This window comes from Lepisosteus oculatus, chromosome 15 (genome assembly GCF_040954835.1).
Source record: "Lepisosteus oculatus isolate fLepOcu1 chromosome 15, fLepOcu1.hap2, whole genome shotgun sequence".
Taxonomy (NCBI): domain Eukaryota; kingdom Metazoa; phylum Chordata; class Actinopteri; order Semionotiformes; family Lepisosteidae; genus Lepisosteus; species Lepisosteus oculatus.
The window spans coordinates 3,081,149-3,102,849 of record NC_090710.1 but is presented as its reverse complement, the minus strand read 5'-3'; the positions used below and the strand labels follow the sequence as shown (position 1 = coordinate 3,102,849).

Below are 21,701 nucleotides of genomic sequence, written 5' to 3'. Positions count from 1 at the left end.
AACCTTTCTGTAAAGAACTAGAGAGAGGAAAATATCTGCACTATGTTGAATTTGAGGATAAACATTTCTCCAGATATCACTGTGAACTTTCATTTTCAACTTTGTTGTCCCAGGAGTGACCAGCACTGACTCATCGTGATTCATAAGGAGAGACAGGATTCCTTCTTGTGAACATGAGATGCCTCACTCTCCAGAAAGATCAATACCCTTTTCTGCCCACTCCAATTCTTCTACTTCAGAAACCACACTCTCTATCTCGGATACAAGCCAAATGCTGCTACCAGCATTACAATTGAGCCGTTCTTAAAGCAGGGTCATAAAAAAAAACTCAGTCAAAATAACAGCTAAGCTTTGTGATTTATTCCCTGAATGTAGTTAAGAATATAACCTTTATCTTCACCACTTAGTGGTTCTAAAAAAACAATGGTGTATGTCATAAATAGCATATTAGTATTATTTTAGTAAAAGATGTTGCATTAAAACTTACTATTAAACTAAAGCTTGTTAAGAATTCTAGGGCTGTGAGGAGTAGAGGTAACGTCAGGGAAGTAAATGTTTATTGTTTGGTTCACAGTTACTTCAGTTATACACTATAGAGATGTCATGTTAAAACTGTACAATACACTAGTAAAACACTGTTTAGAATATTGCATACAATTTTGGACATTGTGTTATAAAAAAAGATATTGCTGCTCTGGAAACAGCTCAGAGAAGAGTGATGAGATACATCGCCTGGTGGACATTCTTTTTAGTCCTGAACAGAGAAGAAGAAGGGGACCTGATCCAAGTAGTTAAAATGGTCTCCTTTCATTTAATAATTAATAATAACTGGACACTCCACTTTACAGGTAATGGGGACTCCCCTCCACCACCACCAATGTGCAGCATCCACCTGGATGATGCGACGGCAGCCATAGTGCACCAGTACACTCACCACACATCAGCTATCAGTGGGGAGGAGAGCAGAGTGATGAAGCCAATTCATATAGGGGGATTATTAGGAGGCCATGATTGGTAAAGGCCAATGGGAAAGTAGGCCAGGATGCCGGTGTTACAACCCTACTCTTTTCGAGAAACACCCTGGGATTTTTAATAACCACAGAGAGTCAGGACCTCGGTTTAACGTCTCATTCGAAGGACGGCAACTATTGACAACAAATAATAACTATTCTTACATTCCTGGTTTAAACATTTCCATTTCAGATTTTAAAAACATGATTATTCCTCAGAGCAAATTGTTTTATTAATACATGGATGTTCAACTTGACGATAGCGGGGGAAAAAAAAAGATTTTCAAATCCCACAATTTGCGATATAGCCATCGTACAATACAAATCAACAGACCAAAGCTCAGGAAACATGCTCATGGTTTACAGCTCAGCGGCCATGTTCACACAGCTGCTTTCACACGATAAAACTGCAAAGCAGGCGCGTTGCCACTGGCGACGACGACGTCCCCGCTGGCAGAGAGCAAAAGTGCCCACGGCTGCTCACAGGAGGCACTGCTCACGGGTTCGCTGGCCGGCCCCAGGCCGACAGGGGGAGAAGCTCTTACCTCACCCTCTCCTTCGAGTCCCCGAAGGTCTCCTTCAGGCTGGACAGGTCAGGGTAGAAGCTGGCAGGAGGAGAGATGACTTCCAGCAGCCCTGAATTCAACTCTGTGGAGAACCTGTGAGGAAGAAGGCAGGGCTGACGTCAGCCATAACACCACACACGCGGTAGAGCTTGCTCAACCACTGCTGCGCTTACTGGCAGTCTTGTGCCATTTTTCCCCACCTCGGTGGGGAGGAGAGCAGAGTGATGAAGCCAGTTCATAGATGGGGATTATTAGGAGAACAGGACACAGGAACAAGCCCTTTTTTTTTTAGGAAAGTATCAAATGTTCAGGAATGAGAATGACTGTGAGCGTGTGGAAGAAGCTACACAGCCACGATGTTGAAGCCGAAGCTCTGGCTTCTTTGAAGAAACAGCTGGATGAGATTCTCTGATCAGAACAGGAGGCCCTTCTTACTACAAAGGGATTCTATCATCTGGAACAAGCTACCCAGCCATGTTCTCAAAGACCATAACCTGCCTTCATTTGAGAAACAGGTGGATGAGATCTTTGCTTGTTTGTTATTCGCACCAATCATCAAATAACAAACAAGCTAAATGGGCCAAATGACTGCCTCTTCGTAACCCCTCTTGTTCTTACGATTTCCCGAAGAACACATTTTACTTGCCAGCTGTTTCTCTTGAGCTTGAACTGCAGACCCAGTGAATTTTTTTTTGCACACAAAAAGATATTCCCAACAAATTGCCGAGACAAACACGGAACCTGCGTTATACACTATAACTCTTTAACATCCAGCCAGGTTTTCCATTTGAATAACCAAAAGATTTGTTTTCTGTAAAGCCAGGTCATCTCGGAGAGAAGGTGAAAACGTGTTACCTCTCTCTACAATACCATCCATCTATGCCAAGTCTAATACTTCCACCAGGAACGGTGAAAGAGGGAAAACAAAACTCTCGGCCTTTTTATCAGTCAGCAACAACAAATCATAATTGTTGGGTGGTTCTCTAAACAGCCTGCTTGCTGCAGACCCGCTAGCCTTTAAAGTCACAAAAAACTAACGTCTCGCATACCACAGCTTCACACAGTGTGGAAATCTTCATGACTGCAGCCAATCTTCTTCAAAGCAAGCATTTTTCCGGACAATTACAGAATTTAAAATACCGATTGGCATCTTGCCTCGTCTGGGTAAAATGGAAGGGGGTGGGAAGGAAAAAAAGAAATAAAAAAATCACTCAACTCTTTTTCCAGGCTCTCCACGACACTGTGCACATAATCCAGATCTGTCTGCAGAGACAAAACAAAGACATAGCACCTTGAAAACAGCCTTGCAATATAAATGAGGAAAATTCCAAAAACATTCACGCCCACGTCAAGTCAACTTGAGCAAATTAAAACAAAACAAATGAAAATCAATAGCACTTCACTCAGGCGTGAATTTGATAAATAAAGGTCACATCTCGTTAAAAACACTTTAAATCTTTTTGTATGGGACACAAACCCAGAGCATGGCATGGTGTTAGCTTTCTTCACAAGCACATTGATCTCTTCTTTTGGTGACAAATTCTCTTGCGAAGATCAACAACCTCAACTCTCTTGTTGTGTGCACATCACGTTGGCGGCTTTGAGAATTTAGGCTGCTCTGGATTCAGCCCAGAGGAAAGCAGCCAGATAAATCCCAGGGCTCAAGGAACTGCCTTGAACAGAAAAGGCTACAAGAGGACCTGATACAACACAAGAGTTCAAAATTCTCAAAAAGACAGTCAACACAGGAGATGTCTTCGGAACCAGGAGGGAAACATGAACCAGAGAACCAAAGTGAAGGTCTCATGTTTTTTATTATACAGTATATTACAGCTGAATGAAAGTTCAATGTTCAACAGCTCAATGTTTGGTTTAGGGTAAGGATCTCCAGAGAAAATCAAAAACAGCTGAAAATAAAGGGAGATATATAGGGAGTAGAAACAAAAACAGAACTCAAACGAAAAAATAAAAAATAAAAACAGTGTTTGCACCTAAATACCAGGAACCTTAGAAACAATATCCAGGGAATAGTGGCATGTGACAAGGATGTAATTGGAATCACAGAAAAAAAGCAATGATGATACAAAGAATTAGTGGAGATACAGGGAAAAGAGGGGAGAGACGTGGAAGATCAGAAAGAGCATTCAGGCCCAGGACCTCGTATGTTAGATGCTAGTGATGAAAAAGAAAGGAATATTGCAAAGGAGGCCGAAACAAATACACAATCTTTCAGGACCACAAGTGAAAAACAATGAAGTAATGTGTCCCAGAAATAAGGGGTGGTTTGGTGTTTACCAAAAAAACTCCAGGCTGAGGTACAGGTAAGTCCTGTATAATACAGTGTGATATAATACCCTGACAGTCAGTAATATATTATATATATTAGTCAAGAACAGGCAGACAGTGCTAGTACTTTACCAATATAAGAAGCACTTAAGACTCTGCTTGCATTAAAAATATCATTTATGTAGCCTTAACTGAACTCTTCCAACAGCTGCTCAAGACAGGAACAATAACCACCTGGGAAATTGCTGATGCAGAAATCCACACAGGGGGTGACAACCCTAGACAAAGTAATTACAGATCAATGTGCCTATTAAACCTACATATTAACAAGCTATACAGACAATTCACAGAAACATAGGTGAAGTCTTTTTCAAAACACCCAAGGCACTGTCCAATACTACATGTACACAATGCAACAGAAGTAAAATAAAATACAAAAGTCAAGCCAAAATCCACATTAACAGCTACAGCGCTCGATCGGGTTTCAAAGCGAGTTTTGAAAGTGTCAGCAGGTACAGACTCAAATGCAGGAAATCCAACCAGTTTTATGGGTCACCAATAAATAACCAATTTGTAGATATGGAACAATTCCATTGACATCAATTAAACAAGTGATTTGTTCAAATGGGTAACACAACAGATCATTTAGAACTAAAATTTAAGCACTCTTCTGCATTCAGGAACGAGAGTTCTCTTAATGAAACAGATGACAGGTATTGCCAGTCTTTAAAACCAGGCACTAAGAACACTACCTGGACTGGGGCTCCCCAGGACCAGGGAATGGAGACCCCTGCACTAGTGGATAAGGACCGTGGGCTGAGCACATAGCACTGTTGCCCACAGTGTGGTGCCTGGTCTTCCACAGAGAGGGTTTGAGCCAACTGGTCTCGGATTAAGAGCTGAACCATACTCAAGTCCTCAAGAGAGATCCTCTCAAAATGTACGATTCACCACTAACGTTTAACAACAACTTGAAAATGGGCAGTCTTTCAAAGCCATGCATTTATTTGGATTGAAAACTGGTTAATGGCTAGAAATTGGAAATCCACATTAGGGGACCCACAATTTAGGTCTTGTAATTAGAGAAAAAACATCTAGATCATGGGCTGTTAAAGTAGAGATCAGAACTTAGAGTTGGTCCAATCACACCACTGTGGTGGGTCACGGCATGGGGCAGAGACAGACAGGATCTGCGGTTTCTTACTCATCTCATTTCATCCGGCTCTGTGCTCCAGCATCTAGTGTGTGGGATAATTGCAGGAAGAATGGTTCCTGAGAAGACGGTGAGCTATTACAGTTTGTCAAGTCCTTCATTATAAAAGCTACTGGTTCACAGATGATACCGAAATTAGAGTGTGAGCAAACACTACAGTAGCTGCAAAGGAAATTAAAAAAAACATGGATACAATTCAAGACTGGGCAGACACCTGGCAGCTGACATTTATTGTAGATAAGTGCAGAGTGTCACATGCAGGCAGCAGAAAGATCAATTATAAACACGAGGCAGGAAACACTGAGCTTGAAAAAGCCTCTTATGACTTAGGTGTTTCGTCTGACAAAATTTCCATCATCTAGACAACATGCAGAAGCAATAAAAAAGGCCAACAAAATAATATGATATGTTGTCTAAAACAGAAGGCTATGAGGTGATCCCACGCATATGTATATAACATAATCCCTTCTTTATGTACAAATTACATATATTCAAGATATGATCTCAAAGTACTGTAGGTATCTTAGTCTTATAGACAGAATTATACACGTAATATATGGGCATCATGGTGGCACAGTCCTTAGCATTGCTGCCTCACAGCACTGAGGTCCTGGGCTGAACTCCAGACCTAAGGTGCTATCTGTGTGGAGTTTGTATGTTCTCCCCATGTTCACATGGGTTTCTGCCAGATACTCCAGCTTCCTCCCACTGTCCAAACACATACTGGTAGGTTAAGTGACTTCTGGGAAACCAGGCCTTAAGTGTGAGTGTGCACTTGTCGGTGTCTCTGTCCTGTCCAGCTGCTCGCTGGATTAGGCTGTACTGGATGGATGAATATATGACAGAATCCGTACAGCAATTGTTCCTTTTTCTTTTTTATTAAAAAACAAATGAGATGCAGGAACTCGTGACTTTGACTTATCAGGACAGTAGTGTAACAAGTGCCGTTTCCATGCTTTGAAACAAGCAGCAAAACGGAGATAACACTGTGCAAACTATTACGCCATGAGGAAAATTTGTTAATTTTAGCACGGACAGGTGTTTGGAATGTGTTACAATACCATGGCTAATTCTGGCCACATGTCTTGCACAACCTTCCGCACACAATGTTCCAGCTTGACAAAAAAGGGGTTTGAAAGGACTCTCTAAATCCTATAACCTTTCTTTGTTGTTAGCAATGCACACAGTGCTGAAAACATACAAATGCACAGTAGCCTACTATTCATACCCTCGATGAACAGTAACTGTAAAGTAAATAAAGAAGTAAAGATTCAGCAAAACAGAAAGGTGTATAATAATACATTTCTAAATTAACAAAGTTGAGTTTCTTCAAACTGTGTATTTTGAGAAAATAAAAGGAGGCAAATTGAATCCTCTTTTATTTTATATCATTGAGTATTTCTTGAAAGCATCTGAAAATCACTATAATAACCAATACAACACTACAGCAGGCGGACAGAGAAGAAAAACACTTCACGTCATCATGGGGAAAGACAGAGGTCTGGAGCTTTTGGGGAAATTATTACTGATTTCAATAACTCCATGAAAACTACAAAAAAAAATCCATAAACCATGCCAATTTCAACCTTTGAGCTGAAGGATAATGGGATAGTTGTTACACCAGGATCAAGACATAAGCAATTTACCCAAATGCAGGTTCAGAAAAGTAATTGGAAAGATAACTAACACAGGGGTAGCAACTGGAAAACTTTAAATAAACATCATCTGACTACAACATGTCCATCATTCAAGGCTGACCTCATAAGCCTGGCATCTGTGGCAAAGCTCATGTTGCCTCTGAAAAGACAGTATCCAAAAACTGTTTCCAGTTCATGTTTGCCAAATTCAAGTACGATTAGCACAGTAGGATGACTCTCCTGTTGACAAATAATCCTCCCTTTTGTGAAAAACAGAAACAGATCTTTTCTAGAGCTGGTCAATCCTGTGATTCTGGCATTCTAGATCAAACTAGACAGTTACCAATTTTTTTCTGATAAAGTTACCAGCTTTATCTTGAGGTTCTGACATCCTTTCCCAAAGCTCAGGTGTCATTTTCCCTATGGGCTTTCAGTCCTTGACTTCCACCCTCTGAGATAAAGGGTTCTCTTTGCCATATTGTACTGACACAGGATTCCCAGCAGTCGCTACGACATTCATTTTACCTTCTTGCCAGGAAAGCTTAGATCCCAAGAGTCAAGCCCCTTAAATGGAGCCAGTGAAGACCAAAAGCACCAATCCAGATTTGAAGTTGTAAAACAGCTAAATACATTTTCTTCCTTTGTAACTAATCCCATTCAGGCAAGGATAAAAGAGGGGCAGGTCCCACAAATCACCTGGTTTTTTGCCTGCACACCCACAAACTTTAAATTTTGTGATTTTCACCACCACCCTCCCCCCCCCGGGTGAGCTTGCAGAAAAGACATTACATTGCAGCACGCACTGCTGCACACTGTATTGTTGTGCATTTGATAAACTTTGATTGAAATGTGCAACTGGCCCTATTAAGGCTCTGCACCCATGTTATTAAGAAAACAAAATGCATGGAGTGAAAAGACCATGTGTGCCCTATCAGTAAGCGTCTTTGTGGTGCAAAAAGCAAGCAGTCTGTCACTGGGCCTGCCAGGTACCAGCACAGCAGGAGGCCAATGCCTTAGTATTACTCACCTCAGAGGCCGCGGGTTTAGGAAGACAGGGGGAATAATACAGGCCTTGTGCCACACTGCTGGGTGGGAAAGTTTTAAAAATGAAAGAAAGCATACCTCTCCAACAAAAATGATGATAACACAGTCCAGTTTCTCCTCGTCAGACAGCTTGTCTATCAGGGAGTGCAGTGTCTCTGCCAGGTAGGACTTGACTTTCCTCTTCACCGTCGGGATTCCCATGACGATGGACACTGGGAAGCAATGGAGGCCATGTGAGAACAGGTGCTGCCCACCGTGCGCAGGACACAGGCTGTCCCGGGACACTAGAGCGCAGGAGGAAACGGCACACAACAAGCGCTGCCAGTGTGTCCAGGGTAAATCGCAAAGACTTGGAAACCAAGTACATTTCTGACATTCACTAGGCAGACCCAGGATGTTTTTCAAGAAGCCTAAACTAAATCATAAAGTATACACTTTAAACTAAAGTATAATCCATATGAAACAGACTATATTTTATGATCAAATAAAGTAGAGCCGATAACAGAGACCTAACCAGAGACAAATGTGAAGCTTTATTCTGAGCTGGAACTTAACATAAAGCCTGCCCTGCACAGCAGATGAGAACAATCCACCGCCATTTGGCATTTTATCTGTATTACAAAAGAGACTGCAGTACTTATCAATTCTGCCGTGTGATGCCAGACAGCAGGGAACACCATTAATGAGGCAACATTAAGCAGTTTCCATTAAACATCTTTAACCTCTCATTCGGAGCATTTATTAAAGAACTATAAGCTATAACAGCGATTTTTTTGCAGTTTCAAAGACCTATAAAAATATCAAATGGTCTCATCACATGTGTAACCTTCCTTGTACAGTGCCCTCCAAGAGCTGGAATAACAAAGTTAAAGATCTATTTTAGCTTTAAAAAAATTACAAAATAGGCTTTATTTTTGGGCAACTGCATGCAAACATTTAATCGTATTAGAACAAAAATACACTTTGTGTTCCACCCAGTCATTTTAATTGACCATAAACATCAGAACACATTCGTTTTAAGCAAATCTTAGATTATAAAGAATATCCCTTTGAAACAATAACTGCATGAAGTCGGAGATCTGCTCACCCATTGCATTTGTGTTATTCTTGTGCTATTGTGCTATTCTTCAGGTGTTTCTGACTCCAATTGCAAGAGCTTAAAGCAAAAATAAGTTTTGCAATTGCTGCCTCAAGACTTTTGGAGGACACTGTATAACGAAGCCAAAGGAGTCCTGCATACATGGAAATGAACCTCATTACCTGCCAAGGATTTTCAATGTAACTTACTGTAACTGAAACTGGCATGTTGGCTAGTACCGTCCTGAGAAAGACTTATTTTGGGAGTCTGAAATAAACTATCCAGCTAGCTTATTCAAGCTGACATCCTGCGTGGATGAGATACACAGATCAATGAGCTAAAGCACTAACCACCAACATCCTGCTGACAGGCTAGATGGGCTGCATGGCTTCCTCTTATCTGCAGCTGCACTCATGTTCTTGTATTTTTCACCTCCAGCTATTACAAGTAGAAGACTGAAAAGAAATACACTTCTCCGAAAACGACCATCAGAAAACCACACACCAAGGCAAATGGACTGTTTCAACAGGGAGAATAAGCTGCTGTTCATTTCCTTACAGTGACTCCCCAAATAACACCTCGTTTCCCAAAGGACTGCTGTGACATTAGCTGACCCATTTACAGATAAAAATAAAACAGGTGAGAAAAGAGGTTTAGCTGTGTCGCCATCCCCCATCCAGACTACAAAAATAATGTTTCATAGTCAATCTCTTTTATACCAAATGCTTCTGAACCCTAGCACTAAATCAGCAATTTAGGCAAAATTATAAGATTGGTCTTTGTAGTCTTTGACACAATATGAGAAAAACAGAGCATCACTAGAAAGACTTTTATAAAACACAGCGATGGCACTATAAGAATGTGGATTAAGAAAAGGCAGTGTCTAACTTGTGTTCTACAATTCTTTGAAGTTTTGAAATGAGATCGTACCAGTGAACCAGTTTTGCCAGAGGTGTTTCTTAGGGGTGAATTCTTTCATTATGGAGTAGGAGGTGTGCACATTTGGCAGCAGTCTCTGCAGTTTTACAGTTTAACCTGAGAAGGCAGGCTGGACAGTAGCATATTGTCCGCTCTCTGCTGGAAAGCTCAGGGCAGCCCAGAGGATATTCCGTGGGTGTTGTCCTGTCACCGTATTTTCAGCTGTGGCACAGATCTCAAAATCTTTGAATTCCAGCAGAAGTGCAGACTGCAGAAACTGAACATTTTTTGTGTGCTTGTTCTCATGTTTGTTTATGTTCAAATGCCCTCCCATTTCCTTCAACCCTACTGCCTTATTCAAATACCACCTCTAAAGCCAAGGACCAGCCAAAAGCCTCCAATGCTTTCAGGAACATTTCCTCACTTCAGTTAAAACCCAGATCAACAGCAAAAACTCAGACAGTGAAAGGGCTCTACAGGGGACTGCAGGAGAACCCATTCAAGTTCATTTTCCCAATTCATACCTAGTGCAATCTCTCGAAATCCCTCAAAATACAGGGCACTCCAATAGCCTGGAGATGTTCAGAAATATTCCGAGATGTTCCCAAAAGCAGCATGAGCTCTGGGTTTTTAAAATAATCTGCATCAGGCATGGACTTCCTTGGTAGACTGTACTGTACCCTTAAACCAAGACCATAACCTTTCTGAGTCACAACCAAGCTCCAGGACTTCCACTAAACTACCAGTCTGAGTCCAGAATTATGATTTCTGGTCTCCAATGCTCCAAAGTAATTTCCTACTTGTAAGTCATCTTGAAAGCAGTTATCAACAAACATAATAAACTAATGCATAAATTACTATTATAAAAACATTTGTTCTGACTAAAAGGGTCACTGTTATGTCAACAAACGCAAGCTCAAGAACTGACAGTGATTTTTATCGCCCAGGGGGAGGTCTATTTTAATTTCTCCTTAAGTGTCCTAAAGCTTCAGCACTCCTTTCAAATTACAACAAAGAAGTTCCCTTTTCGTCAAACACCCGAGAACAACTCAGAGGTAAGTAAACTGGCAGAAAAACAAGCAAGGAGACTAAAGAAAATGATACCCATTTTTTTCTCCCCCTGAAATTTATCAGCCCAGAGCACTGTAAAGGCCGTGCTGCATGATAACTGTTAAACAAACTGCCGAAGGTGGCACAGAGCCTTCACTCCTTGCCTAAGGAGTAGAGAAAAGTTCTGCATTGAAATATGACACAGGAAGCCCTGGGGTCTCGATAAGCACTCTTTCTGCTGAGTGAAGATATCAATGTGGGGCATGTGGGAGGGGTGTGTTTACAGTCTAAAGGCCTTTGAAATACACAAGGCTGATGTCATACAGGCACACACTCAAACACTCATTAACTCAGCTAACTGTCATCCTGTACGAATATCTGCCTGAATACAAAAACAAGCAAAGGCATAATTATCATGGTCAAACCAACTACCTGACTGGACTCACTATTTCTGGGCCATCTTTGAGCTCCACACAGCTTGGCTTCGTATCTCTGCGCTGTTGATGTTATAGGAGAAAGATGTTACAAATGCTATTTTTTTGGCGCATCTCTATTTTTGTTTCATCACACTGATGCAAAGTTCCTCTCATTTATGGTTATGCAAACTGCTGCACAGAAGACTTCACCACTGGAGTGCTCTGAGCAAATCTGTTTGGTTCAAGGTTAAAGAGGAACAAGCGAGGAACCGCCCCCTCCTCCTGGGAGCTGATGTTCAGCTGAAGAGCTCAGTGACAGATCCCGGCTTGGCCTTCACACAATCTCAAGCTCCCTGCCGCCGAAGAAGCACCCGCGGAAAGAGGCGGCCTGGTTTCAGCAGGCAACGTGCTCTGTAGGGACAAGACGTCCCATTTTGGACTTCTAATAATATCCACCTCATATCAGAAGCACACGTTTCATACAAACACAGGGACTTAGATTAAAAGGGCACAGGAAACGGTCATTGAGGCTGGCTCTTAGCCTTTGCTCTTCTACAAGCTAAAACACAAAGTTATGCTTACTGAATCCGCCAAGGAAATTAAACTTCCTTATTTTATTTTCCTCACTTGGCTTATGAATGAATCAGCTTGTCTTTGGACCTGGAAAGTGAACAAAGCAATTTGAAGTTTTTTTTTTTGTTTTAGATAACACTTCCTCTGGAATGTGAGAGACTCTTATATCAACACAAGAAGTGATTCACCATATAACATTGTTTGTTTTTTTTTCCACGACTCAAGTTTTGGAAATTGCCAAGTTCTTATAGATGAAAAATGGCGGCCGGGGGCTTTACACCCAGAAAAGAGCCCCTTGTCCTGGCAGCTCACGCCTACGACAGCAGGAATGAAAGGGCAATGTGTGGCTTACTGTTTCCCTGCCGTCACCTCATGCCTGCTGGCTCTAACCAGGAAAGGCAGTTAAACCCAAGTGACCTCAGTTTGCCAAATCTGGGTCTCGCAGTGAAGTTATATTTTCTCGCCCGCCTTTCAGTCTGATTGAATTTTAGAACACATCTCCATTCCAAAGAAAAGATCAATAGCTGCCCTCCTGGATTCTCCTTTCATCCTCCTGCTAAGCCTGCTGGGAGTAGGGGCGCGCTGTGCTCAGCCTGTCGATAGGCCCCCAGCAATACTCCCACCCTGGGCACTTCCTCACCCCTATAGGTTACCCTTCCTGCCGCTCCTCAGGCACCGTCTGCATCACCGGATGGTCCAGCAGCGCGAAGCTCCCACGCCTCGAACAAGCTTTTCCACAGCAAAACAGCGGAAGAAAAGGCCGTTGGGATGGATTTTTCCAGAAAGCGCCGTTACCAAGTCATGGCAAAGTTACACTACCTTTCAATTATCTTTCAGCTCTAACTCACACCTTTCACTACTCAATGAGTTTATTTGAAGACTGCTTCTAAAATGTTTGGGGAATTGGCTGGTTAATGTAGGCGGGCAGTGAAGCAACTGATCAACCCTACCCAAGGGCATGAAGGAGACCTTGTTTTATTAAAACTGTCTGTTTCCACCTTAATGAGTCAATCAGCATTTTCAGAGATAAAGAGAACACAAATTAGGAGACCTTGTTTTATTAAAACTGTCCGTTTCCACCTTAATGAGTCAATCAGCATTTTCAGAGATAAAGAGAACACAAAATGGAGTCTAAATCAATAGCTGGGGATGAGGTCAAACCCTAATCTCAGCATTATAGCCCTTCTTGCCAACTAGCTTGCACATTTTGTTTTTGCACCCCTGCCTCCCCATCTTCACACCCGCAGCAGCGCCCTGGCTCACCCTGGCTTCCTTAAAGAGGCGAGGGTCTGACAGCCCCTCCCTTACAGGCTGGTTGTCATTCTTCTCAGCTGGAAGAGTACAGGTGTAAAACACGTGTTAAGTATGCCAAACCTCTTTTCACTACATGGCGGACAGAATCTCCAAGACGTTACATCTCAGACCGGTGTCTGCAATCCCCCATGTCTGTAGCAGGGCGCTGAGAAAGACAGGCAGCGGTCAAGGAGCTCCAGGGCGCTCCCAGCATGGATGCTCACCTCCTGTCCTTCCGAGGCCCACCTGGACCGCCGGGTGAAGACTCTCCTCATTGTTGAGGAGGTGAGGCAGGTGGTAGTAGATATTTGGCACTTGAAGCGGTTTTCTGTGAGCCAGCTCCTTCAGCAGCTTCTGTGTCTCATCTGTTAACAAGAGCACAGCAGAAACTCATGGTACCAACGGATCAAAGTCAACAGAATCATCGAGGGAGAAGCAGGGGAATTTGTGTGGTTAATTCAAAACCCTGTGCTCATACTCTCAGGAACTCATCACACACCCCATCTAAAACCTGGACATTCATTATCAGTGAGCCATTCTTTCTGGTGCCCCTGATGAGGGTCTCTCAACTCTATCCTATCCTGGAAGCAAGAGATGGCAGACCATCATAGACCCACAGAGAAATGGGACAATTTAGAAAACATCAGTGGATCAAATCCTGCGTTTTTAAAGCACATGCATGCCAAGAAATGGTGCACCTAGAGGGTGCAAAGAGTTTTTCATATTTGTATTAATTCGTCATTGTTACAGCATACATGCATGTCAAAAATGCATGTTAAAAAATGACTAATCTTTCAGTGGTTTAACTGGTGCGATATGCTCAGCGCACACACACAATAAGCTAGTGGACGTTGAAATGTTTGCCTGTCCTTGATTAAGTACAGTTCCCAAGGGTAGTAACATCCTTCTTAAAAAACGGTGTGACTCTTCAGTGGCTATAAGATGATTCAAGGCTGTTGTGGTTGTTCACATCAACGACCAGTATGTTACTTTTGCATGTTAACATCTTGCGATTGACAATGGACACTATCCAGTTTTTCATGTAGGCAAAAATCATGAGGAACAAAACTCCACACGCTACTGCTCAAAGCATCTAGTGTTGGGATCTAGATCAACCTCTTCATTTGTAAAGTGAGTAATGATTAAATTTCAAAAGATATGGATCAATCCTGCAAGTTCTACAGTTCATCTTATTGAGCACATCATTCATTTAATCAGACAAAAACGCATGAATCAAACAGAAACTGGGTTTTTGTTCAATCCCAAAAGTTAAAGGAATTGAGATTCACAACAAAGCAGAGGCAGAAATGATTCTTGATGATGTGAGTGCTTGACGCTGCCCCCTATATACTGGCATTACAGCAGACATGAGCACCTCTGTGAATATTCATGCAGAGCTGTTGGCCGCAGGAGACGGTCAGAGAGCCGACCCTTACCTGAGAAGTTGGTGAGTGCATCTTTGCTGCCATTGGTTTCTGCAATGGCCTTCCTGAACTGCTCGAGGATGGCGTTGAGCTCAGAGGAGCGCTGCAGGGTGCGGTGCTCGGCCACTCGGAGGCGCTCTTTTAAGGCGTGGAACTCGCGCTGGTAGGCAACCAGCTTCTCTGCAACACGGAGAGAAGCGCATTTACACCCTGTTCTGACAGAATCATATCAGCAGCTCTAGGAACAGAAACGCAACAAAATGACAGGACATGTTCTGCGTCGTCAGTATGGCAGATCCACAATGGCGAATTAACACAATAGTGCCCCCAGAGGCTCTTCTGTCATAACGTTTGACATACTGGACACTCCCTATAGCAGTCTGATCCACTATCCAGGCAGTTGTGCACATTTTACTGTGTGGCATTTTCTGCTTTCTAAAAGCCATTGTTCAGAACTGTAGAGTATCTTGCTGTAAGTAAAAAGACCATGGATTAATGATTCTGATGCTGGATTTCAGAGAAGCGTGGTGTTCTCCAACACTCCCCGTGCCTGCAGCTCAGAGCAAAACATCTCTATCATAATCGTGTGGCATCGATTTTTCCATGTCTAGAGAACAGCTGCTTGAAGGCAAAGAATTCTTGCAGCATCTGTAGTTGCAACATGCTACTGTGGGGTTACTATTGTACGTAAAGTATCATTCTCGACACCACGAGGCCTGCGGCCATGAGGATTCTGCAAGAGCTCTGCGGAAGACGTCCGACACTATTCAGGACTGTTCATGAGAGACGGTAGAGAACAGTGCGGAAGCCTTCAAAACTACTTGCCACCTTCTCGTCGCGATTCTCAAGTTCCCACTTTCCTGAGTGGAGATCCGACAGACTTTTTCAAAAAGCTCTTCATCACGAGATGCCGCAAGGCAGGAGATGAAAGGAAAGAAGCAGCCTGAGTTCTTGCTCAAGGCTTGAGCTTCTTGGTGAGCGCTTGGTAAAGTACAGAGAAATATAAGGATAAGCTGGAAGCTGAAGGCTTTCGGAAGAGTCTGAAATTGAGCACATTTACTGTGGTGTGAGCACAACACCTGCACAGAAAAACATATCACACAAGTGTGAGAATCTGGCAATCCAAGAACAAAGATAACACAAACACAGGTGTTTGCTAGAACAACGCAGAAGAAATCCACGAAAAATGCCATCTAAGTTTAGGTTATGCTCTTTTTCTCTTCATTACTGTAATATAAGAACTGGTAGAATACGGGATTCAGGGCTTTGTTCTTGCTGTTGCTGAAATGTTTCCATGAAATTACATGAAAAGAGATGCAAGATCGTGAATTAACAGCTGTAATATCCGTAAGTAACTGGCCTTTATTTTGGAACCCTAGTCCCCCAGAGCTCCCTCAAGCCTTAATCTGAATGGTTTCTTCCTCTCACAGACCTGCCCCCTTTCCCCCCACTGTGTCCCTGAACTTGAGTAGATGCTAACAGTTTTAACAAGCCTTTCATCCTTCCAGACATCCTCAGCTGGATGTTCCCTACCAGTCCCTATAAAGACTGGTTTATCAATACAGAACCAGAACCACAGTAACTCGATGTATATGTATGTCCAGTGTAGAGCAGTGCTCCTGACTCTCTAGAGCCTAGAATTAGACCAGTCTGATGGGTTTCATGTCACAGAAGACTCCAAGAAGACTTAAGAGACCTCTTGAAGGCCTCTAATGTGGAAACACTGTAATACTGTGTGCACAGTAAGACAATGTAAAACCATGGTTGTACTCAGTTGGTGTGCAATCTGAACAGAGTCATTAATACTGGCAGCAAATTAATTTGGCTGATTTTAGATGAAATCATGCTTCACCGGATACAGCAGAGCGAGCGCGCTGGCAGGCCGCGGGGAGCGAAAGAGACGGGCTCTGAAAGAGGGCGGCGGGCACAGTGCCAGCCCTGGCGCCCCACGGGCCGCTGCGCGGTTTTGACTCATTTACATCTTCAGTTAACTTGCCCAAATACAAAATCAAACCAGCATAGGAAGGACTGAACTTCAGGTAATGAGTATTAATATGTAGCACGTTCAGCATGTGTAAAGCTATCTGTTCCTTCCCTTTTGTCAGACCTCCACACTGAATTCGTGGCCTCACTGGGAGGACAAAGCATGTCGTCTGCCTCTGTACCTGGAATCTGTCTCCAGAGAGACCACCAAGCTCAATTTCGCCCTCCTCGTTTTCCCGCACAGAGAAGAATGGCTTTCGGAACTGAATGCGACAACAGGACAATACCTTTCTTTTTTCTTTAAGACAGATCGATTCTAAGGCAGCCCAGACTGAAAACTATACTCTTCTGTATTATTACTGAACAAGCTGCACGAGCGGAACTGGTAATTGAAGTTGTACACGCCGATACGTTCTGGCAGTTTCACCAGATAGATTTCCAACACGGAAGCGGAGCATTAACCTTTTCTTCCTGGAGCACAGCCGAGCGACCTTTTCTTAAAATCCTTAGACTTAAAGGAATGGGGACTGTTTCTGGTTCGAGTTCCCTTCCACACCAGCCAGTGAGTCACTGTAAACTCCAGAGGGGTTAAGGGTGTTTCGCTTCGCTATTTTCAAAGCAGAAGCAATAAGGCATTTAATGATTCAATTACTTTTTCTAAATTTAGCTTAAGGCACATCTTAGATTTAGTGGCTGTTTGTAGTTTAATGGGCAGACATCTTACTAAACTGCATTTGGCTTAAAAAGCATTGAGTGAGAATAGGGGTTGGGGAAGACAGATATTTGTCCTCATCCCCGGGTTCAATAAAACTATAGGGGTGCGATACAAGAGATCCTTTTAGCTTTCATTCACCATCAATTTCATTTCCTCTTCTGCATTCACTTTTGACAGCAGTGTACCCCACACACACCCCATCTGCAAACTCCCACTCACCCAAAACCTCTTCTCCTCTTGGGATTGATATCTTATTTCCACTAATCTCTAGCCACTAATCCACTTAAAGCAGAGAGCACACACACGTACATACATGGATAATAGACGGCTTGGAGACTATGACAGCTAGCTGAATAATAATTAGGGCCTCAGAGACCATAAAGCCAAAGGCAGGCAGATCACAGCCTGCAAGCAAACTAAAGAACCAAATATGTCAGGTTTTCTTTTTTGCTCTTCTGCATCTCCCCATTCTGGAGATTTCTGTGACAGATTGTCAAATTCCTGAATGACCGCTTTACTAAACAGTGTAAGGAAGATGAACAGAGCCCGACGTGAGGCACAACTGATCAAGCCATTCACAACTTTAAGAACAAAGATCACAAAACCAGAGAAGGCCATTCCAGCCCACAAGATAGATAGTAGCCAACTGACTTAAGGATCTTATCCAGTTGTTTCATGGAGGAAGCCGAGGAAATGGGCTCCAACAACATGACTGTCCCATACTCCTACAACCCTTTGTGTAAAGGTAGGCCCCCCAGGTGGGGGTAGCGTCCTCATAGTAAAGAGCTACCAGGATCGAGTGGATCAAAATAGACACGAGGATCCTACAATCCCGCTCTTAGTTCGCACATGTTATCAGCAACTACAGTAATCCCGCGTGCAATATGGGAGACCCGCTGTTTGACCCCTGGAGGTGTGATTGGATTTCATCACTCCTGCGCAGCTGGTCCGAAGGCTGGGACTCAAGAATGGCATTCAGCAGGAAATGGCTAGAAGGGATGGCGAGCAGGAGGCCAAATGGAGAAAATACTTCTACTTCAGAATAAGAGATGCGTTCCTTCCTCTCATTACTCTGCATCCAGGAATCTGAATTAGAGAGGCTGGCTTCAAGTTCGAAGTCCAGAAGATTTCACACTGTTAAGAAAAAGGGAGTCGCAAATTACAGGATGAGGTTTTCTGTTTTTTCTATGGGCTGGGCAAAAGCATACGCTTTCCATAACAGTACCTTGAAGATCCATGTTCAGTAGTGCAAAGCTGTAATTTATATACAGACTGCTGCGTGCGTTTCAGGTCCTTCTAAACACCACCTGCTGGGAGTTAAGAGGATCCTGCTGTTCAGGTATACATGTAAATAAAGAGTAGGAGGGAGTGTAACAGACAGGCTATAGGATTAAAGAAAGAAAAAAAGTCTGCGTTCACACTATTAAGTCAATGAGTGCATTCCTCTCAAGAGAGTATTGCTCTCCAGAACCTGTCATTCATAAGCCGTTTAAGAAACAACAAATGTGGCTTTGCAGCAAAATATTTATAAGTTGGTGTCATAGAATGCTGTTCTTTTTGAGAGGCATACAATGTGTGTAACCTTGTTAAAAAGTTTTCAGTTTGGTCTCTACTGTTCCCAACCAGTAAACAGAACCCATTATCTACAGCCTCAGGACTGCGGAAGTGGGATTATCTCTCGGCTGACATTACGGCACACTTCAAACAAGCTCTGGTCTGTGGATATCCTGACCTAGTCCCCATTTACTGCTGTGCAAGACAGTGTATATTATCCCAAAGATGTTCCGGGAACAGTACAGTCTTCAGACGTATTTAAATCCTTGGACTAAGCAGCACCTCTCTCCTCACATTTTCTGCTCCATAGGTACACTGGTTTTGTGCGTCTCTTTGCCTGCTGGCACCAGAACCCAGCCTTTAATATTCCCTGAACTTCAAGTTCACTACTATACAATAGGCTTACGCCTACAAACCATCCAGGACACTAGCTTTCACATTAGTCAGAACTGCCTCCAACGAACCATGGTGTAAAAAAAAAAGCTCTTCTTCTCCTTCGGGTGAAATGTTAATTCTTAAGGCAAGGATATTCTGGAGAAAAAAAGACGTTCAGAAAGTCAAGGACAAAAGCTGACGCATCGCACATCCGACGCCTGAGGGAAATCTTTCTGACATTCCTCGTCATGAGGAAGCACAAATTTACCCTTCACCTGGGAAACAAGGACAGGGACCAGCCCAAGCAATCTCTGCGACTATACTAATAAAGCCATAACACTTAAGATGTCCAACCGATTGTTTTCAATACTACTCTACCCAAAGAGCCTCCTGTTAGCAGGGCTGCAGACCAACCACAGTCTCGAGGGAGAGCTGTAAAGTGGTTTGACACAGTAAATTAGGTTAATATTATGTCACAGTGGTCAGATTTACAGAGCTGCAGGCCCATCCGTCGGCAGCAGAGCAACAACTGAGGGAACGGCAGAGACACACCACCGGCATATCTTCTCATGCGTCTGTCAGCTGCAATACAGAACAATCAATCACTCTGTCAACCACAATACACTTATGTGCACTGCTCACCTCCTGAGGACGCACCCTTTCATCAAGGATTCGCAATCTGACACTAAAAACTCACTTTTTTAGTGCGGGGGGATACCGACTCCTGGAAAGAAATGAATACACTCAAAAAATAAAAATGTTCATGTTTAATCCTGGTGTCACCGTAAACTAGCGTTTAAAACTATACGCCTGGAAAAATAACCCAAAGTCCACGAGTGAATTAAACTGCACCAATTCCTTGGGTTTCTTGGGATTTCAAAGTGTCATTATTTCCACCTGCAAGAGGGCTGTCAGATTTTATCTGAAGCAGCAGGCTCGCTATCTCTGTGGGGCTTGTGTCAGAGCAAAGAGCTGAGGTGCAGCAATAATTCGACACTAAAGATGGCACTTCAAAACAACGCCTTACCACTGATAATACCAGACTGCCAGATTTAGATCCCCAACACCCATGATCATTTTAGGCTGCCATTTAAAAATCTAGGAATGTAAATGAGCTTAAATGTCCCGTGAACGCACATCAATCCAGTAAAAGCAGAAAGGTAGAATAAAGTCAGCACCAACACCAATGAACCTGCAATCAGAAACACGTTTTTGATTCCCTCTGCATCACTGTTGATATCCCTAATGCAATTCTAATGCCCCATTTCTCACCTTTAATTTAATAATTAAAGTCCAAAGTATCAAAAGTTTGCACTACATTTCTAGGTAAAGGTATCTATCACCTTGTAGCTTGATCTCATGAGATCTCAGAAGCAGAGCAAGGCTGGCCTGGGCAGTATTGGGAGAGGATATCTCTAAGGAAACCAGCTTGCTGCTGTAAGTGTACTGTTGGACCAGTAGGTGGTGCTCAGAGTTTCCAGACGAATGCCCCTGTATACTGCCAGTATACTCCAGGACAACTGGTATCACAGTGATGTGATACCAGCACGTGATGCCCTTTCTTACAAGATGGTAAACAGAGGAGTTGAACTTGGTGCTCAAAGATCCCGTGTCACTTTATAAATATGCATATGTAACTCTGTAAGAATATTTACGCATTTACACAAACAGGCCAATCCAGCCTGTTTGTCATTATTTGATTGATCCCAGAATTTCATCCAGCTGTTTCTTGAAAGAATCTAGTAATCAGCTTCAACAACATGGCTGGCTAGCTTGTTCCAGACTCCCACAATCCTTTGTTAAAGAAGTGCATTGTGATCACAGTTTCAAATGCACTTCCACATAGTTTCCACTTGTGCCGTGGTTTGTGTTTCTCTGGTCATTCTGAAAAATCTGCTTTGTTGATTTTGTCAATGTCTTTCGGGACTCTGAAATACTTGGATCAGGTGCCCTTGTAGTCTTCGCTGTTCAAGACTAAAAAGATGGAGCTCCTCTAAAAAGAGGTGCCCTTGTAGTTTTCACTGTTCAAGACTAAAAAAATGGTCAGTCACTGAAATGGATTAACTCCGATGCCCTAGCTAAATTCATCTTTCTGCTTGCACAATGGCCTCCACTGAAGTGCCCAGAAGTCAATAAGTTCTACTTTCTTGCTCCTATCTCCAGTGTAGTGGAGCAATTGGCATAGAATGAGAAAAGAAAACTTACAAATGAAACTTCATTCCTGCTTTTTTTTTTTACGGAAAATGCATTTAATAAGAACCACACAAACCATGTGCAACTAAAATGTGCCTTCATATTTAATAAGACGAACTGCAGCAAGCCTTCCCAGATTTTAAATGAGTTAACTCAATAAAAAAGGACAAAGCAATATAATTCCCAAGAACATACATACAATAAACAAGAGTCATGCATTTTTAATGGAGAACCTTCCTTATTAAATAGACACTGATGTTTCTGTTCAGTAAGTTAATTCAGGAAGCCATGGTGATTTGCTGCATAATGTCTCATTCAAAGCCAGAAACCGCGCCACGGCTGTACTGTGTGGCGGCAGTGTATGGCGCGATGG

General features: G+C 42.8%; 1 protein-coding gene across 1 annotated transcript in view; it reads right to left on the bottom strand.

Annotated features, from left to right (window-relative positions):
- Nucleotides 1-21,701, bottom strand: part of mgat4a (alpha-1,3-mannosyl-glycoprotein 4-beta-N-acetylglucosaminyltransferase A) — a 67,484-nt gene that overhangs the window by 27,980 nt on the left and 17,803 nt on the right. The window contains exons 3-7 of the mRNA XM_069179011.1: nucleotides 14,521-14,688; nucleotides 13,309-13,449; nucleotides 7,835-7,968; nucleotides 2,793-2,839; nucleotides 1,556-1,669 (exon numbers count right to left, since the gene is read on the bottom strand). Of these exons, the coding sequence (XP_069035112.1) occupies nucleotides 1,556-1,669; nucleotides 2,793-2,839; nucleotides 7,835-7,968; nucleotides 13,309-13,449; nucleotides 14,521-14,688 (604 nt within the window). The remainder of the gene's footprint in view (nucleotides 1-1,555; nucleotides 1,670-2,792; nucleotides 2,840-7,834; nucleotides 7,969-13,308; nucleotides 13,450-14,520; nucleotides 14,689-21,701) is intronic.